Raw genomic sequence first — 20,668 nt, forward strand, 5'->3', positions numbered from 1 at the left:
TTTTGAGAAAGAGCTTTACGAAACAGTCTCAACTGCCTTCTTTGTGGTATCATAATTGCTCAGTTTACAGTGTTTGGTTTGTATATACTGGCTATATTACCTGTTAACAGGCAAAATGAAGCACAAAATATAGCTCTTTTTCAGTAATTACGTAAATCAGTGATAATCTAGATCATAAGAGAGCAAGTCAACATGAATCAAATGGTTTTTCAGCAGTTTTGGTTCATGTATAGTTTTGTGATTCAAATCACCTGTAAATTGTTTATTACTTAGAAACCAAATGAAGATGGGTTTAAATTATTTGAAAAATCATTTATAAATTAAACAGTTTTAACCATGTTGTACAAACAGAATAACAATATACTTTTAACTTTAATATTAACAAGTGTATGATTAAATGGTTTTGAATAGAAGATGCATTATATAGTTAATAAACAAAGTCTGCAGGCACTTCTGTTTGAGGGTAATAATGGAAATCTTGAGAAAAACCATTTTTATCAGCTCTGCCAGCACATCCTTTGCCATTTTTCCAAGCATATCTGGAACTGAACTGGGAAAGCAAAATAACTTGCTCTAAGGAATGTTCATAAAACTGATGAGAAGCTTTAGTTGATTTTACTAAGAAAACCTTTTAGGAACCTCAAGTCATTAGCTGCTATCTGCTGTTAAACTGATAGCTGAACATTCAGTTAATATTATTAATTATATGAAAACACTACAGATGTTCCAATTCTTACAGAAACTATGTCAATGCACAACAAAATGAATGCAAGTCTTTTGAAAAATAGTTCAGACAACAGTAACTAATTACTTTAAATATTTATATTACATTTCTCGTTAGGTTTATTGTAGAAATTAAATTAAATTATTAAAAAAGTACTGCCCATGTATTCTTGATTAAGCCTGAATGATATTCCTAAAGTTATTCTGCTCATCAGTTATCTGAGGCTCTATTTCTGTCAAAGCTTTTGGCTTGTTAGCTTGGTGGCTGAACAGATAGGTTGAATGAGGGGAAAAACTTAAGGTCTTGAGATGACAGGAATTATCTGTTCAAAGTGAGGGCAGTAGAGTCTAATTCTATTTCATGGTAAGGGTAGGTTTATAGTATGAACCTCAGCCAAGATATAAAGTCAACATTTTTGCATTCACTCAGCCTCCTTACCTGTCGCTGAAATTTGGCAGCTAGTTGTTGATACTCTGGGGAGTTGGGATCACTAAGTTCAGCTGTGTATTCCTGATCAGTGAGAGTTACACTGAATTCTACCATTTGCTCCACAGGGAGTTCAGGGACTGCATTTGTTCCCAGCTCCTGGAAAAGAAGAAGAAATGAAAAAAAGTGAAGCAATAAAACGAAGTGATTTTTTTTCCCAATGTGATGGTATTTAACAGGTAGATTAGGTTTCCTTTTAAGCCCATCACCAAAATAACTTTCTGAACCATATTCTACAAAAGATAACAGTTTCTATACATATATGTTGGCTTAATTCTTTTCTCTTTGCAAACAAGTTTCTACTATTGTAACTTGAGCATTGCCTTTGATATGCATAAATGAAGGTGAAGAGAATCAAGCCATTTCTTGCACAGAGACTGTTTCCAAGTCTTACTTCCATCATTGTAAAGTCATATAGCTTTACTTGCCACTTTGGAGGACAATGTGTGAGGACATCAAGGAGAATGACAAGAAAATTCTACAAGCTAGTTGAAATCTTACACTCAGAAAACCCATGGTCAGTCAGAGCAGAGTTCCAGACTCTCTCTTACTGTTTCATGTTCAGAAGTTTGCATTTGGGTTTTCTGTTACTAAATTAGAATTAGCCCTACCTGTGATACACCTTTCTTGTGCAGTTGACTTTACTGCTGTTAAAAGTACTCATTTTGTTTGCTGTTTCCCAACAATATTTGTAGTTTTTCCTTACATTTACTAATTTTTGTTCTTTAATTACATTAAAGAACAAATGCCAATTCATTTGTAGGCTATGATGTGCTGCCCCAAGGGGTAAAGTTGCTATGGGTGCATTGAGAAAGATTTCCTAGTTCATCCTAAATATACAGTTATTAAAGTAAAGTTACATTTGCTAATTTTAAGATCGGAAGGTATCTCTCATTCCTTATTCACCAACAGAGCTGAGCTTCAAATTTCAAGTCTTGGAATGCAAGTACCTGAAGAGGTGATGCAGAGAGCTCACCCAGGAAACTCCTGCCTCCTACCAAGCTCTGTCTTTCTTCACAAATCTTGTTACTAATGTTAACACATATCATCGTTGCATTTCACTGCCAATGTACTTTATTACATTTTTTTATGAATAGAATCTTTCAGGGTTCTAAAGAAAGCCTGTTAAAAATACAAAGATCTCAGAAAAACAAATTCTTCTTTACTGCATGTACTGCATATACGTTGCATGTTCATACTTATTTGCAATACATAGATATTCTGTATTCTTTAAACACGATTTTATCTTTTTTATTTGCTCAAGGATAATTCTACTCTCAACCAGACTTCTTGCACCTTGGAGAAAATACAAACAAATACAACAAGGTCAAGAAGAAACTGGCCCAAAAGAGCAGCAAGCTCATCAGCCTGAATCTCACAGCGAGGTGAAGTTTCCATTTCTGCTGCCAGGTAAATTGGCATAAGGCTGCTAGAGACATCTGTCCCATACATAACACCTAGGCTTTAATACCTTCCAAAAATAAGCAGAACAAGAGAGATTGCAGTGGCAGGGGATAAGAGAGAAAGTAAGATGTTAATAATAGAACCACAGAATGTGGAGTGAAACGGGAGAGAGCACTTTCTGCACCCACTGACTCTGCAAAACTCAGCTCTGCTATGTCATTCCTCAGGACACCTCAGTTTTAGAAGAATGTATGTTTTGTGTTGTGTCTAGAAATGTGGTTCATCAGTTAGAGAAAGAGCATTCTGTAATGTTCTATCATATAAATGGAAGATTCGGGAATATGCACTTTCTACATAGCTGCCCCACGACTTTTGAGGAGCCAGCCTTTAGGGAGCTGGTGATAGAGGATTGGGCAAGAAAGAATAAGGAGATCTGTAACAAGGAGAAACTGGTTAATGACAATCATCTGGTACATCTCAAACATCACAAATAAGTGATTTTAAAACCACTATTCCCTCATATTCTATTCGCTCTTTCGCTGTAAGATCTGAGATACAGGTAGGTAATAGAAAGTTGAGACTATTTAAAGATTATTTTGCTTTCTTACATTACAAGGATGTAAAAATTTTGAGCAGTAAAAACAGCATTTATATGGGATCATGCCAGTGCAATTCCTGTGCTGGAGGTGAGGAGCTTGTATAGGTAGGAGGGGGAACAGTGGTGATTTGCCAGGGGTGTGATGGCAAGGCCTCACCCAGCATTCCTGCCCCCAAATGAGCCTCTTCCTACAGCCAGTATGCACACACACCCCCCTCCCCCCAAAAAAAGAGGTTTTTCAAGTAGCTGTTCTACAGACTGGAAAAACTCTCAGAGCAAAGAGGAAATGTAAGAGCAAAGGCTCCTCAGAAGCAGGGTCCTCCCCAGTAATGCCTCCAGAGGGAGGTTCCCTGAGGCCACACAGCTGTGCTGAGACCAGGACTACCTTTCTAGCAGCCAGGATAGGGAAAACAACAACTCCTCCCAGCACTCCACCCCTCTTTCAGAGGTAACTGGTGGCAGCTGCTGTAAACCTGTGGAGGAAGGGGTAGTTTCCAGAGCTGTGTTGCATAGCTGCTCTGAAGAGATAGCAGTGGAGGTGCTTCTTTGATAGCTGGTTGTCTGGCCAGAAAAAGGCAAGGAAGGGCCAGTCTTATCTCCTGTGTTGTGGCAGCCCTAGAAGGTATGTTTTTTGGTGTTATTTATTGAATAATAAGGTTGCAACATGGCGCAAGATAGGCAACAGGCCCCTCCTTCAAAGAATGAAGACTCTTCCTAAAAGCTGGTTTCCATACTTGTATACTTTCTACCTCATACTTGAGAAACATCATGCCCTACTCCGGTACAGAACAGATGCTAATAGACCCCTTCAGTTCCACTGGCTGAAACAGAGGGGAGAACTCATTGTTTCGAAGCACTAAGTGTTTATAAGGCTTCTTCCTCTTTTCTTCTAGCTGAGCTCAAAAAAAAAAAGAAGGTGAGTGAAAAAATGGGATAGGAAAACAGGCTGCCCTGACCTTCACAGGAGTCTTCGTGTCGTTAACGATTTCATTGAGCAGCGTGCCATTAGGTGCATATGGAGAGAGGGGTGTGCCAGGGGAGCCTGCAGGGGGGTTAAAAGAAAAGTCAGGCAAGAACAAGTTTGCACATCAAAAATCTTCCCCTTTCTGTGTTGGTCAGGTGTCAGCTCACTGGAGCAGCTTTCCTTAAGGAGGGTGTGTTTGAGCACAAGCCTGTGCCACTGCAAGGTGGCCGTGACTTATGGCATGGGTAAAGCTGCTATGTTTTATACAATAGACAGACTTTCTTCCAGGTCAAACATCAGTAGCATTGCATGTGTGTGACTGAAGGCAAAAGTCAACTTGGAATGCTACATTTGAGTAGCAGACATGCTGTAAAGAGATAAAAGTTGCTTCATAAAGATTATTTTGTTAAAAACATTTTCATCGTACTTCGCTGAACTTGTCATGCTTCTACTGCATTCATTAAATTACAGCTTTTTAAGACCTAAGAATGACTGACTTTAGCAATTCTATTTAAAGGACAGACACACAAAAAGCAGACTTGATTTTACCTGTAGAAATGGAAGGAATTTCTTCCACCTTTTTGCCTCCTATTTTCTCTGCGGATATTTCATCTTTCCTATCAATCAAAAATAAATGAGTGATTTAGTTATCTCCATACTGTACTGGTAATGAAAAAAGTGTAAAAAAATTTAGAAATATAGAAGTATGGTTTAAATGAGTGAAGTTATTTCTAATGGAATATTTTGTAAGCTGGTTAAACAGGCAGTGGAACAGTAGATCATATTTTTTATTTGACAGCTTATGTATTTCGTTTCCTCTACTTCAGTTGAATATTTGCTCTTACAAAAATACTGATTTGATATATTCCTCCACCAAGGACTATCCATCCTGTTAGGAATCTGCTCATGAGATTTCATGACTGATTTTATCCATGCAACTGGAGGGATGGGATTACAGAGATTAAATCAGTGCACTGGGTCTGTTTTTGTTTCCCTTTGAGGTTAAGGAAGGGTAGACCACTGTCTAAAATGGAAGAAAGACTTCTTGTACACCATCTAAACCAACTTTTGTCTCCTTTGCTATATCTCATCCTGTCAATATAGTTCAGTGAGAGCTTTGGGCCTCTCCTAATTTTAGGACCAATGGACATTTCATGGTACCAAGAGAGTTTTATATGGTATGGTTTGAGGAGAGGATGGATGTATTTATTTTTCAGTTGTTGGCCTGCATTATAATATCATAAGAATGCTTCCAAATAATGATAGTTTCAAGTCAGATTCCTGGATCCAGATTACTATGAGATGTAATTTTCATGGGTTAATGACTGCCATGGTCCCCATGGAAGACAGCTGAAAACCCAAGAAAGAGTACGGTGGGTATGATGTAAGGTTGTCTGCCTTGTATCACAGGGTTTGGTTTTGTATTGTTGATATTATTTTCTGTTGCAAGTTTTACAGCCATGAGGTAATGAATACCTTTTGCAATTGCAACTGTTGGCTTGCCTGAAAAGCAGAACTAGTATGTATATCTAAGTACATTTTATTATAGATGTATTAGATATTCCTGCTGTTAAGGTTATGGAATAATTTCTGCTCTAAAACCAAATTTTTATTCATTCAGCTTTTGGGAAAATTTAGATTTTTAGATAAGAATCTTCTTAGGGATGTTTTGATATTTTTCTTTCCTGAAATTGGGGTGCAAAGAATTTCAATTGTTTTGAGTTCTAAGTAGGGTGTGGAAAAAACCCACAACATAAAATAAAAAAATAAATGAGAACAGAATTCCTCAAAATTTCTACAGTGTACACAGATGCAGTATTTGTGAAAACTGGTATGAGTGAAAGAATAAGGGTGTTGTAAATGTGTGATGTGGTGTTAACTGAGATAGCATAAAGCCTGCAGTGTAGACAGAAAAGATGTATGAGATACATTTCTATACGGGACCAACCGAGATGTTTAATAACATAAATAAAGAACATGAACAACAACTGATTTACCACATCCTCTGCATATTTTATGCAGTGAGAACAAAAGTACTATTTATAATGTTTTCACGATGCTAACTAGTTATGTGTGTTTTAACTGGAGACTGATCTATGTGGCATCTACAGAAGATACAAAATGTTTCCCAAGCCACATAATAGTAAAGATGAAGTCCAACCATGCATAATCATAGCTGGCTGTATTTCCCGCTAAAATACGAGTAATTTCATAGCATTTACTTCATCTTCTCAGTTATTTCTAGGGAAAACCATACTGTTGACAAAGAATTTAAGAACTCTGAGATCAGTCACTTAATGCCTTGCTGCTGCTGTTTGCACTAGACTGAATGAAAAGACCTCCCTTTGGCCTTCCAGGGGAGTTTAATTAGGGCCTACATTATTAAAAATACATTTCTGAGAAAAAGCCCTCAGATCTCTCATATTGGAATGAACAAAGATACATAAGATCTCTGTGATCATGAGACAGTGTAACTTACTAATGCAAAAGATTATTTGCCTGAAAATGTCCTGAAAATCAAAAAAACTTGAAGGAAAAAATAATGCATTATTCAGAGGAGTTATGGACAATGATTTTTCTGGGTGTACTACAGTATTTATATGCAGAGAGACAGAGTTCAGTATTGTAACTTTAATCCTGCCATTCTCAGACTTCTGAGTGTTGCCAGAAGCATATTTCTTTCAAAGAGTTTGTAGAAGAAAGTATCACATTAGTTGACACTGTCATGATGTGTAAAAATACAGGAGAAGGCTAAAGTGAAGGCATAGAGTTTTTGTATTATTGCTTAATGAAGCCTCTCAGATAAACCTTTGTTAAGCTCTTGGACTTTCCTATATGAGAAACTATATAGCAACTTTTGTCATACTCCCAATCAACACTGGTCTAATGCAGAGCCATGTCTTTGACAGTGTTTCATGCTCACATTAGTCTGAGAAAACATTATGTGGTGTCTCAAAGTGAACAGGTAACTCAGACATTTGGCCACCTCCATTATTTGTGATTCAATTGCTGTGTACTATGGTACATACAGTATACACCTCTCTCACAGCACACACCAAATACACCACAATGCTATCTGTATATCTGTTCACATCCACACGCATCTACACGTATCTTTTTTAAAAAAGGCAGTAACATCAAGTGACAAGGTTCTACTTGTGCTACTTACCTTTCCTGGAAGGTTCTATGTTTCACTCGCTGCAAAAAGATTAAGAAAAACAGCATTTTACTAGTGGGTGTATCCAACCAGATAGAGCAGAAACCTGTTAGCTCTTTTTTTTACTATCCTTGTATATTTTTCTTCTAAGATATGCCCCCTCCTCCTCCTGAGCAATACTTTGCCCTTAAATAAGCAGATAGGGAGGGACTTGGAAGTCTCTCCCAGTTTATAAACAAGTGTCAGTAATCCTTACCCGTTGGATTATTTCCAGATGCTCTTGGGAATTGCTGAAGTTTTTGCCAATGTCGAATATGCAAAAGGTTTCCCTCTGGCAGGCAGTAACCCAGTTCTGATATTCAGAAGTATCAGGAATCCGATCCAGAAAAATACGAAAGGCTTCCCACACAGCTTCCTGGCAGACTGAGTAAGAAGAAAGGGGTTGGGGATGGATGCTTTCTACCAAAAAGTAAACTTGAAAACCTTTTAAAAGTGATTTGGTATTTGCACGTTTACACATTCATCACTCAAAATGAAGGAACACACTTTGAAATGTTGGTTAAAATTAAAAGGTTTTAGAGAGAGGAATTTTCAAACTTATTAGAAAAACCATTTTAACAGAAACTTGCAATTTAAAAGCTGTTGCCTGTAGCACTTTACTTTGCAAAGCTCATTACTGTGAGATGGGTCATTTATTTTCAGTACTTGATAGCTACTTTGACTTAGAGTGAGTTCATTATCTGCATTATCGATGTCTCTGAAATTAGTGCAGTCATTTCTCTAGGTATACTCTAAACTTGCTGTAGGGATGTACTCACCCAGCTGGGTTAGAGCCCCTCAATAATACCTCAGGAGCAACCTGCCCTCCCCGTAGAGCAGCTGCATGTGCAGCAGATGCGCTCAGACTATTAAAAAGGAACAGGCTGTCTTTTGAGGAGATTTATTCATTATGAGCTAGCAGTTAAAACTACTTCCTATCCTCTTTTTCTTGCAACTCTCCGGTGTCTGTTTCTCTGAGCGGCAACTGCTGAATAAAGATATACTATCTGATGATAAGTAATCCAGTTACCAGATAAACGTGACACATGACCAGTTGAGGAGGTGTTGTAGATGATTCCATGCTTTCACCCAGTTTGCCCCACATGAGGGACTGTCCTCATTGTGACTTATGCTATAGTGTATTATTTCAGAGTTGGTGTAGGGTCACAGTAGCCTCAGGTTATCCAATAGAAACTGTCTGAGCTCCTATATTTGAACTCTTTTGTGTCATGTGCTCATTCCTGGAAGTATATTTGTGTGTGTTTAAAAAAAAAAAAGTGTAATTTTTCTTAGAAAGCAGAAAAATTCTCTAGAAGACTGATATGATCCACAGTGCTATTACTGTTCTAAATGTGTCATGGGACTTGGAGGGGTAGAAGTGATCGCCTAGACTTTAGGCACAGAAAAGAACAGACCTGAAAGTATATGCATGAAACAAAATGAAGGTAAGATTGTGCCACAGATAGGCACAGGCTGTAAGGCTCCAGCATGGATACCAGATTACCTTTCCGTGAAGGCTTGTACTGTGGTTACAGATTCAAGGATTGTGATCTTTCCTTGCAGGAAAAAATTTTTGAGGTTTTAATGAAGGATACTGTAATGCAATATGTGCAACTATTCAAGGGAGCAGAAACGCCTTTTTCTGAATGAGTGTACAAATTATTCAGCTGCAGTCATCTGTTTGATTGCTTCCTTTTTGGGGAAGTACTCAGGTTTCAGTTGAAGAACTAGATGACACCTGTTCAGAGAATTTTGTGAGTGTAGAACACTGCTGAGGAAAAGGAGATGTAAGTTTAAACCTGCCTGCACTACAAGACTTATAGAGTCCAGGTGACGTGCTGCTCTCCAAAAAGTTGGTAGTATTGTCATATTCAGTTTTTTAAAAGAAAGGGTCATATGTACGGTTCTTTGAGTTCAAGCTAATGATACCAGCCTGTTTCAGAACAGCTTGTTTTCAGCCCCATTTGGGATGTAACCAGTGAGTTTCAGGGACTTTCAGGATTAATTTGAATTTAAGAAATGCTTCTTGGATCAACCTCTTTAACACATTTCAGATTTCTCTCTAGTGGCCATAGGATGCTACAATGGAGACCAAATACTTTTGTATCTATAGGAATAGCTACAGACATTGGTGTAATTTTCCTATGCTGCTTGTAGCAAGTGGCTGCTGGAGTAAAAGTTTTGCAGCTCTACATCCAGGTTTCATTTCAGAGAGAGCTATCTAAAAGAAAGCCAAGGAGGAGCCAAGTTACATGGATGTATGTGAATGGTTGGAGACCAATATAGAGGAAAAACAGATAAGCAGAGGAGATTTAGAGAGCAGATGTTGCCTTGGATACTTGCATTCCAGAAATGCTGACTAGGTTTTAGAATTAGCTTTGGACTGTCTAGCTGCAGTGCAAAAATATGCATTTTTCTAATACAAATTGAAACAGTCACTGAGTGAAAGACTGGAAGGGATAGAGGGAGGAAGAGAGAAAATATGAAAACCAGGAGCCTATTTGCACCGTGCTCTCTAGGGACCTAGAATTGGAGTCGTAACTCCATAGGCTCTCTATGGGAAGGGAAGTGAAAAAGGGCTGGGGAGAGAGCGAATTAGTTGAGAAAAGGCAGAAGAAATATTTGGGACCTTTTGAAAATAAGACTAAGTTCTTTTCATGACCTGCTGATGATTATCTGAGTGTTTGTTGTATACTAACACTGCTACAGACTTACTGTATCTACAGATACACCAACATATTTATACAATGACCAATTAATACTTTCATTGTTCGTCTTAAACTGGTGAGATTAATTCAGACTTGCAACGATGGTACCTGCTGCACTTATGAGAAAGGTGGTACATTATGCAATTACTCCAAGTTCATTAGTCCTTTGAGTGCATTTTCTTATTTTCTTCTGGTAACTGTCTGTCTTGAACCCTGCTGATGCACATGTAACTTTATCTATGTTATGCTTATCTATGGTGAAATAAACCATAAAGCAAATAGCACATACACTGCTTAAAGGTGAAGAACAAGATTCTGGAAAATTACTGTGTTTCCTCAATTAAAAGAAAGACTTTGCAGGAGGAAGTACATGCTACAATAATCATCTTACCTCTTAATCTATAGTAAGCTTGGTGACTGGCTAAAATCTGCTTCACAGATTCTTGTGGGCAAACTTTCACACCAGTTGAGAAAAAGGATGACCTCTTTGTTCGGTGCTTTGCCATGTCAAATATCCGCCTTATGGTTGATACTCTGGACCTCTTTGTTGTTCTTTCAGTTTTGTCTGACCCTGAGGCGTCTGCAAGATGTTTGGCTTCAGCATGGTTTATTTTATTAGGAATTTCTGGAAAAGATAAAAATAAGCATGTACATAAACATACTTTGCATAGGCAGTAGGTATCCAAGGCAAGTTCATGTCTGGAAAATGGGCATAAACTTGAGAGTCCTTTTTGTTACATTATAGTGGTGTCAATGCCCTGACCAAATTAGTGTGCTGAGGAGAAGCATCCTGTGATCACATGGGGGAACTGGGGCTCAAGAGACCTGGCAATTAATTTCCTTATATCTCAACACGTGAGCCCAGGACACATAGGGTAAAAGTGTCAGAAGCCCTAAATCCTGTTTTCAAAAGCGACTTTAGATTAGATCCACAAAGGACACTTAAGTGCTTGAACTTTGTGCTACAACATCTCATTTGTGAGCATATTGACCTGTAGGGAACTTTACAGTGCAGTGATAAGTAATGGTCTGGAGCCTGGGGAAAATAAAGAATATCTGTATCAGTCTACAGTATAAGTAGGTGTCTACACTATCAGAGAAGTTAAATGAGAAATTATTGTACCTTAAATCTCCACCCTTTAAGATATTCTTACAGTTCCTTTGGGCTTCAAGGCACATCTCCCTTCACATCAGGTTCATAGTCTTGAATCTATCCCAAGAACTGGACCCTGAAGCTTTCAAAAGTTGAACAGGAGTTTTATTGCCCCTGGGAAAAGAAAGAGCTGTTTCCAGTCTCTCTCTTTTACTCCACATTGCACTCCTCTATCCTTCCCTCACATAAACTGAAGTATTAGCTAGAACAGACTACAATTGTTTCTTTACAACTGGTTGATAGGTGCTGTGGAAGCTCTGGCATTGTATTTCAATAGATCTTCAACAATTCCTGGCAAAGTGGAACAACTACAGTTGAAAAAAGTGAAACCAGCGAGTGGGAATTGAAGATCTAGAATTTACTTATGGAGCTATTCAGCTATGAAAAATGGAAATGTTTCTAGAGTGTCCAAATAGGCTCAAGCACAAGAACTCCCATCACAAAAGGCGTGCAAAAAGTCATGACTAATTTAGTTCCACTTCCTAAGTATTTGTGATTCAGTATTACATGACATAGCAGCTAAAGTTAATGTAAAATGTTGATGATAAAAAATAGCATATAAAGTACACATTTAAATGAGCTGAAATATAGCATTTTGCAGGATCATGTGACAAGAGCAGTAAGTATCTTTTAGACTGTCTTCCAAAATTTTGTATAGATATTAATAAAGATGTTACAATTAATTTGGAAATACCTTTTTAGTTGCCTTTTAATACATTTGATACAGTAATTACTCATAAAAATTAAAGAGAAATGTAAACAGAATAAAGGACATTTTCAAAGAACTGCAAAACTTTAAACAAGGTATATGTGTTCCTGAATCCTGATGAACCAAATGAAAAAAATACTTTGAAAAATGGTTTAAAAGCTTGTAACAGAAGAATAAAAGGAAATAATCATGTTAAAAAGGAATAAATTCAGTAAGAGCAGCACTATCAAAAAAGTAAAAGATTAGCAGTTTGCTGGAGAAAGAAGAAATGTCATGCTGCATATAACAAACACTAATTATCATGTTCTTAGGCAAATCAAGAGAAAATAAGGAAGGTTAAAACAACATTATCTTGACAATTTGGAATTGTGTTAATTAAATGTTAAAAGTAGGCAGATAAATGATAAAGAAAAATATTTGAAAAGCGTACTGTTACAGAAAGAATAGTACTTGAAATAAAGAATGGGGAAAGTTCCACCATGTATGTCAGTATACATATGTATGTACATCTATTTGTCTCAGTTCTTATTTAACTTCAAAATGAACATCCAATGTTTACAGTGTAGAAATCATAGTAGTGACATCTATATTTTGATATAGGTGCTACTCTGACAGAGCAAAAAGTCTACTGGTTGATTACGATGAATATTGTCTGAAAGAAAGGAAGTTATAAAATGAGAGCAATAGGTTATCATAATGTTTTGTAATGCATGCCAGAGGCAGCAATCTGTAGACCTGTAACTGTCTAATTGTTGCAAGGTAATTTAAAATGATGATGCAGTCATATAATGTTTGACGTTAAATGAAATGGAAGTAATTTTTCCACATTAATGTCTGATCATGAACCAGAAACTGCATAAAAACTGTGAAAACACATCGCTAAGTTAATCAGAAACCACAAGTAGCCAAACACTGCATCAGCTGAGACACTGAGTTATTTGAATGATACGTGGGGTGAGGGAACAAATCCAATGCCATTGAAACCTCGAAGAAGACCCCTGAAATACCCTAGAAGAAAAGACCAAATATCCACATGGAAGGTAGCCAGTTGTAAGTCCTTTTACAAGGTGTACCTTTTGCAATGTATATTAACTGCAACAGACCAGCTGCCCAGGCAGCCTGACCAACTGGGGCAGAGGATTTTGTCACTAAGCTCTTCGATAGCTTTTGTATGAAGCAGAGGCCTTTCTTGAAGGATTTACTTCTTCTCCAGGATTTACCCCTAAGTCATTAACTTGAATTAAGAACTATACTGTTCATAAGGCTGACAAAGGAGATTCTTTTCAAATGATTGTTGTAATGATTTCAAACTTTATAGGTTAGAGTCCCTTTTTAGGCTTTTCAGGCTGAGGAAATAACCATACTTTTTCTGCTTCAGTTAGAACTGTTCTGCCAGCCAATTTTGGATGGATTTAAATTCTTTCTCTTTTCATTCTTTCCCTTCAATGTTCACTTTTTTTTTTTTTTTTTTTTTTTTTTTTTTTTGAGGGTCTGTTTCTAAAGTATCTCTATTGTAATAGGTGAAATTTAATTTATACCTTCTGGTTAGTAAATTTCCATTACTAGAATAACTCTTATTATCATAATTCCTTGAAATCACTTTTTAACTAAACTTAAGCAAAATTTGAATTGGAGAAAGCATCAGCCCTTCTCTCCATATGATTGCCCAATATTACCATACAATATGGTAATAGAGTAAACTGGAGAGGTGCAATTTTACAGGGTACATCATTTGATCATGTAAAAAATCCCAATGATACTATGCTGGTATGCTTTTCTTAAAATAAGTAATCTTTCTAAATTTTTTTGTCCTCAATCATTTTTCTGAAATAAACATATGTAATTAAAATATTCAAAGTTTACCCTAAATAAACACTGTCCAATTTGACTTTTTCTTATTTAACTCTGTTGTTTAACTCGGTTTTACCTTTAAGAGTTATATTTAAGATTTTGAGTTTTCTTTGATAGTTTTAGGCCAGAAGGGCGAACAACTATATAAGTCTGCTAACAGTTTAGTGTACTTCAGCTTATTCTCCAAGATGTCTTAACCAAAGCTGTAATTCTCCTCCTTTATTCTCACGTGAAAGAATCTACACCATTGTCCTCATTTTCCAGGTGACATACTTGAGGAAAAATATTGAGGCAGTTTTGTCTGCATAGTCTCTGTCAGCTGTTATTAAAATCTGGAGTTCCTGACCTCTAGTCCTGAACTCAAACAAATATAACAAAATTTTTCCAAAATACCATAAAGCAATTTCCAAAATATGATACAGCAATCTAATTCATATGGGATCTAATCAAATTGCTTTGATATCCATACTGATCTCTCAAGTGGATAGTTCTGTTCTTCAGGTTTTGTTTTCAGGCAGATAAATAGTATTCGTTTCACAAAATAAAAATCTGAAATCTGTGGAATTAGGTCAGGCCTCTCCTCTATGTCTCTTGAGACCTGTGTTATCAAATTTATACCGTAACTAAAATAACAAGGCAGGAGGAATATTTTTCAAAGGTGAGAATTCTTATGTGTTTTTAATAATCTGCATAATGAAAAAGGAAAAGCACATCATTATTGAACTGGATTCTAGAGAAAGAGTTTAAAGCCATTTGGATAACTGGTCAGCATTGGGGGGGTTTGTTGTTTGTTTGGTTGTTTTTTTAAATTTGCTTTTATAAACACAGGAGCAAGAAGCTCATATTCATACCTTTTTGTATAACTATAGTGGATGCTTCTCTATACAGCTTTTTAAATTTCTCTTTCTTAATAGTATCAGTTTTGGGAGGCCTCCAATTTTGGTGTTGGTAGTTTGTTTTTTTTTCAGCAATGTAGACAATTTCTGTGTAGGAACGTTTACTGACAGCATTATTTTGACAGCAGACTTTTAGTTTGCCCTGAGAGAATTTAGATGTTATCATATAAAACATAAGAATTTAAGATATGGTAACTAAAGATTTGGCAGCAAAATTCAAGGTGACAAAAGTCTGAGTAATCCATCCTTAAATCATCACAAGGTTTGAAATGTATGAAAAAGCAGATGAGTCTGAAAAATAAGTGGATGTGCTTAGGATAGAGAGGAATGCTTGATTGATAAATGAGATGTATTGCCCACAAAATAAAATAATTGTTAATTAAAAGTTAAGGCTTATGTAAGGGAACTGGTGAAATATGATGAGGAAAGCCAATCGAGTTTAATTCAGCAAAGATCCTGTAAATGTGTTGCTGCTAAATATATAGTGGGGCCAACAGTCCTATGTTGATAACTGAGCCAGTAACCAAAGCGTGGCTGACTGGTTATGGAAAGTTGATCTTGAGATTTCTTAAAGGGCTGATCAGTGTAAACACCAGATGAAGCATAGAAAGTACAAAGAGAGGTAATATCCTAGACTCTTACCTACAACTAGTCTCCTCCTGTCATGGCAATAGTGAAGATCCCATGTTCTAGTGGCACTTGCCCGTGACATGTTCTCTCCTTATATTCCTTTTCAATTTCTATTTTTTGTCATGCCATATTTCCTCAGGTCATTTGCATGTGAAGAGTCTAACTGGGCCAAAGGGGCTTAGATGAGCAGGAACAGATTAAAATATGGCATGGCCTTATCATCAAATGCAACCTAGATCCTGCGTGTGAGTACTAGAAGCAGCACCTATCTTCTCTCAGAGAAGCATGCAACAATGTCTATCTTCCTATACAGATGTGAAAGTGGAGGCCCTTTTCTTGTTCTCTAGGTGTTTGGGCCTGCTTTGCCAGGGCTTTTTCAGACACTGTAACTCTGTGTTCGTGTTGCATGTCCAAGCTTGTTTTTACAACCATAAAGGCTCACAGTTTTAAAAACTTCAGAGTATGGAATTCCATGTTAGAAAAATTAATGCTAATATTTAATCCGCTCAGGTCTTGTCTCTGAGAGCTCAGTGCCCTTAAACACAAGATTATATGGCTTGCTTGTAGTTATCTTTGGGTCCAATATATTATTTAACTGTTTTTAATGCACACAGTGAAAGAACATTGAAAGGAATTACTAAGGGGACTCAGCCAAAATGATTGTTGCGTCCTGGTGGGTCTCATCTGGTCCCTAACTGGGGTAACTGAGGCACAGGAGGGAACTCACTTTGGATCTCAGTTCTCCAGATTTAGTGCACTTAGCCAGTGAACTGCTGGGTAAGAGGGCAGTATCCACTACTGTGGGGAAGTTATGCTGAAAGATAAGCAGCTAACTTTGATGCTTAGCTTCAGAAGAAGAGGAATTGTGGTCAGAAGAGAATGCCTCTGTTTCTAAAAGAGGGAAAGAGGCCTAAGGCATTTATATTAAAAGTGAATAATTCTAATTTCTCAGAAAAAATATTGACAAAGATGAGTTTGGTAATTCCTGTTTGGTATGTTGAGTTTGTGAATTCCGTTCTTAAATGTGACTAAATACTAACATTGCCTGTGGAGTGAGGTCTGGGTATCTCATTGTGGCAAAGTGCTCTGGGGGCCAGGTCCAGGCCTCCAGTGTAAGGTTAAGCTGTGGTAAGCTGGCCAACATCTCCTAGCAAACTTCCCATACAGGTACCACCAAGCTGGTTGTTATACACCCAGCAATACAGAACCCTTCATGTACCTCTAATATCTTGTGACATAAGACTCAGCATCACCTTACACATCAGGGAAGTGCTAGACCCTGCTTATGCAGTGGAGACAATACTGGTCTGAACCTTGTATCTCTTGCTTGGATTCACCATGACAAAACATCACCTTACACATTTTCCCAAGCTGCATTCAAGCTCTCTATGACACAGGAGAGGAATTCCTGGCTTCTGCTTAAAAAGTAAGTTCTATAATTTTCAACCTTTTAAAGACTAGGTTAATTTTTAAAAATAGATCTGTACCAAGGGATTTTCTTTCTTGAGAATCCAGGAAAATGGTGGGTTTTCATAAATCTGTTTCTTGGCAGAAATGCATGAGGATGTTTCTTTAAATGCTTATGGAAGATGAGGAATGCAGTTACTGTTAACAGTGCTCAAATAAGGTAAGGCTCCCATGAATCCTTACGCGATATATTCCTGTTGTTATTCTTACGTTAAAAATACTAAATGTTTGGTTATAATGAAACAATCTACATTACAGAACATGTATGGAAACAAATCTGAAGACGAATAAGTTATTTTGAAATCTATGATATTAGTAAACGGGTAAATTTTATTAAAAACTTGAAACTCTTTTTGTTTTAATGGTTTTATATTCAAAGCTAGGAGATGGCATTAGGTAATTGTTCTTTTTCAGAACCCTTTAAATTAACCTAGATTTATGTTTTGGTACCAAAGGTCACTACGGTCATCAGCCAATGTGCTTTTGGATTTCAGTAAGTGTGAAGAATTTAATTTTGGCAAGTAGGTAACACAGAGAAACATAAGCAAATATCATAATCCCTTGGCTGTTCCCCTCCTCTCAAATACACAAAGCCACGTGGTTTCCTGCACCAAGTGGAGAAATGCAATTGCTAACCAACTTCAGAAAGAACAGTAAGAAGATAATTTGAAGCCAGTTTTATGAAATTTATTCATAGACACTGGAGCAGGCAAACATAGTCTTTTCTCCCTCTGTAAGCAGATAATTTGGTAATATCTTTGAATTGTGCTAACTATACAATTAATGGCAAAATAATTATGATGAATTATCTACTTATTATAGATGAGAATAGAAAACATAATATGCCACTGATAAGCTTTTCCTGATTTTGTGAATATAGTTGTCCTATGATGAATCCACATTGACACTAAATGTTGTCTGTACCAACCGCAAATATTGAACATGCTGAAATCTTTATGAGTCAGCATGTGATTTTCACACATTTTCTTCCAACCTGAAAAAATATCATGAGAAACTCATGTTTTCCTAGACATAATAACTCTCATTAAAGGTAGAAATTTATAGATCCTCTTTCAGACAGAAAAGTACAAATTTTTATTCATCAACTCTGTGAACTTCTGCTACTGGAATTCTTAGAAAATATCAAAGACAATCTATGGTTTCATTGCCAACCTCTGAATCCTATAACATTCTTCTTAAGGTCCAGAATCTGGACTAGAAACAGCATTGAAAATGACTTTTTTAATGTTGACATATGAAATGTGTATCTATTTGTTTTTCCTTGGCCATCTTTGTAGCATCTGACCTGAAAGGCTGTTCTGTTAACTCACATGGTTTACATCAAGGGATGCAAGAAAATGCTCTAAATGTTTAAGTAGTTCTTGGAGGCATGCATCCAATCTGTAGTGATGAAACACTAAGTTGAACACCTCTGCTATTATTTTTCTGAGTAGTCATTCTTGAGACGTACAGCTATCCTCTGAGAAAGCCAGTGACACAGTGTAAGTTCAAGTTGCAGTTATACTTTGACTCACACTATCAAAACTATTGAAATATTAACATAGACGGCAAAGAGTCTTAGTGCAGAATGAGCTTATTGAGATACCTGTATTCAAATATGATGACAATTAGGATGGTTGACATAAGAGAATCCTTCCAGGTGCCAGAAACCCCAGTACCATCTCTTTGCTTCAGCTTGTCTATTTGGAACAGTTTGATTTTCCTCACGGTTTAGGGTCACTTATCCTGCAGTACAATCTACAGTCTCTGGCTAATTGACTCTGTCTCATTTTGACAGGGAGTGACTTGGACTTAACCTTATTTAACTTAGTTATGCATCAAGCTGCACAGACCAAGTTTGGTTTGGAGTACACCTAGTCCAATTCTTGATCTAAGCATGGCAACTTGTTTGTCTAGTTTTGATGGAGAAGAGGAAAGGGAAAAGAACTCAATTAGAACCATCTTCGTTTTGTGCTGTCACCATGAAATCACAAAATGAAAGATGAGTGCGCTGCTGTTTCCTACCTGAAACTCCTAGGATTTCTATGATCTGTGTTGACTCATATGTATGAAAGGTATACCTGGAACATAGCCACTAAAACTAGTATTTCAGGTAACTGGTTTACTAAGATTGTTAATATACAATTGGGTAAAATCTGAGAGAGGTATTGAAAGATTCAGAGTGGCCAATAAGAAGATAATTTCAGCTCTGCACCAAAGTAGAAGTTTAAAAGCTGGTAGAACCTCACCACTGAAAAGAAAAGGATGGTGGCCTAAGTACAATTAGTGTAGCTATGAGTCTGGGTCCTACTAATTTGCAAATGTCTGTATGACTAGGCAGTTGCTCTGAGAATCAGCCCAGCAAACTCTTTGCAGTCCTGCTTTGTGACTGCAGTGCTTCTTACAAGTCAGGACTTCAATTTCTGAGTTATACCTCAGGTCCTCATGCTTTTAAAATGAGTATGATAGTGTTACTCTGTCAGACTGGTGGTATGCTTGCATACAGTGATAAGGTGTGCTGTTATGTAAGGGTATAAAAACACACCTACACTGTGGCAGGTGGCAGGGTACTCCCAGATGATTGTTAATCATATGTTTTCCAGAGAGGTTACTATTCTGAAGTGTCTGTCCAGTAAATAGCAGCTGACAGTGACTAAATGCTAGCATACATGTATATAAAAGCAGAGAGAGAGAGAGATATTTGTTTTTAGAACATGTGTTATTCAACATCACACATTCCTAAGGGGAAGAAATTAAAGCACAGCTGGGCTTACAAAGTACAAAATGCATGGAACGTGCAGGATAGTGCACCTAATTCCTGATAAAAATAGAATAATTGTGTGATAGAAAATGAGTAGAAAACTAATTTTAATCCCAAGGGAACTAGGTTGGACAGAGGTAAAAAAACAGGGGGGAAACATATATAAAGTATTTTAAAACATTGAAATGCATGTAGTAGAATGCATATGCATACACAGTTTTCCATCTGTAAAGAAGAACTGTCTTCCTCTGGAAAGAAGACACTGTTTGACTATATCTGATGGGTGTTGGCCATGTCACTTTGTGCACTGCTGAGGCCATAGGGACTCCATAGTTAGCTGAGAAATAAAGAATAGGATAAATGATCTGGATTTCTAGGAGGTTAAGACTTTGGGTTATTTTATTACAACCTGTAAATTAATGTCCTGTAAAAGGAGAAATCCTGTTAATAGTGATCTTGTCCACAGGTGTTTTCAGAGAAAAAATCCCACATACCTAGCTGTTCATTCACATATAGTTCACTGATCCTTGTGTCACAGGTGTTACTATTTCTGGAATTAATCTTTAAGATTCAGTGACAATGTTCTAGTATTTGTATTCAAGTTTGGCTTTTAGCCAGAAAATTAGTATGTTAAAACCCATATAAAATGCAGTGCTATGTTTGCTTGGGAAGGGGGAAAAAAAAGGTTTACTTTTCATTTGTTTATAAGCACAACCAAGAAACCTAACTTTAACTTGATAATTCTTATTTTATGGATGAAGGTAGAAGATAATATTAGGGCAAAAGGCAGATGTCTTTTTCTTTCTTTCTTTGAAACTTTATGTTCTTTGAATTACCTTTTCCTTTGGCTTAACAAATTTACTTAACCCTTTTTTTTATTGGGCAATTATAGTAATGAAGATCTGCGACATTTGTTGCTGAATTGGAACAGCCTAGCGGGAAGGGGTCAGTCAGAATGAATTAAAATGATTTCATAGAGCAAACACAAAGCCTTTGTGTCCTAAGGAATGGCTGAGTAAATAGCGAATATTTGCTTGCTGAATAAAAAAGTAACACAAAACAGCCTTGAACGCGCTCTAGCTCCCTTACATTCTCAGTATCAAATGCCAAGATGTATCCAG

The 20,668-nt window shown here is 36.9% G+C and overlaps 1 protein-coding gene across 8 annotated transcripts in view; it reads right to left on the reverse strand.

The window, feature by feature from the left end:
* The window catches only part of IMPG1 (interphotoreceptor matrix proteoglycan 1), a 57,459-nt gene that overhangs the window by 33,977 nt on the left and 2,814 nt on the right, over positions 1 to 20,668 (reverse strand). For 6 of the 8 annotated variants that reach the window (XR_007902852.1, XM_051778034.1, XM_051778033.1 and 3 more), the window contains exons 2-7: positions 10,472 to 10,705; positions 7,590 to 7,756; positions 7,346 to 7,374; positions 4,726 to 4,793; positions 4,169 to 4,254; positions 1,163 to 1,309 (exon numbers count right to left, since the gene is read on the reverse strand). Coding sequence is in view for 7 of the 8 variants with exons in the window: in XM_051778034.1 (XP_051633994.1) it covers positions 1,163 to 1,309; positions 4,169 to 4,254; positions 4,726 to 4,793; positions 7,346 to 7,374; positions 7,590 to 7,756; positions 10,472 to 10,705 (731 nt within the window). In the remaining variant the exon portion in view is untranslated. Of the gene's footprint in view, positions 1 to 1,162; positions 1,310 to 4,168; positions 4,255 to 4,725; positions 4,794 to 7,345; positions 7,375 to 7,589; positions 7,757 to 10,471; positions 10,706 to 11,203; positions 11,304 to 16,538; positions 16,628 to 20,668 lie in introns of those variants that run through there. The other 2 variants (XM_051778028.1, XM_051778032.1) reach the window with 2 other exon arrangements.

This window comes from Manacus candei, unplaced genomic scaffold, assembly GCF_025592945.1.
Source record: "Manacus candei isolate 608988 ecotype Guabito, Panama unplaced genomic scaffold, ASM2559294v1 h1tg000011l, whole genome shotgun sequence".
Lineage (NCBI taxonomy): Eukaryota > Metazoa > Chordata > Aves > Passeriformes > Pipridae > Manacus > Manacus candei.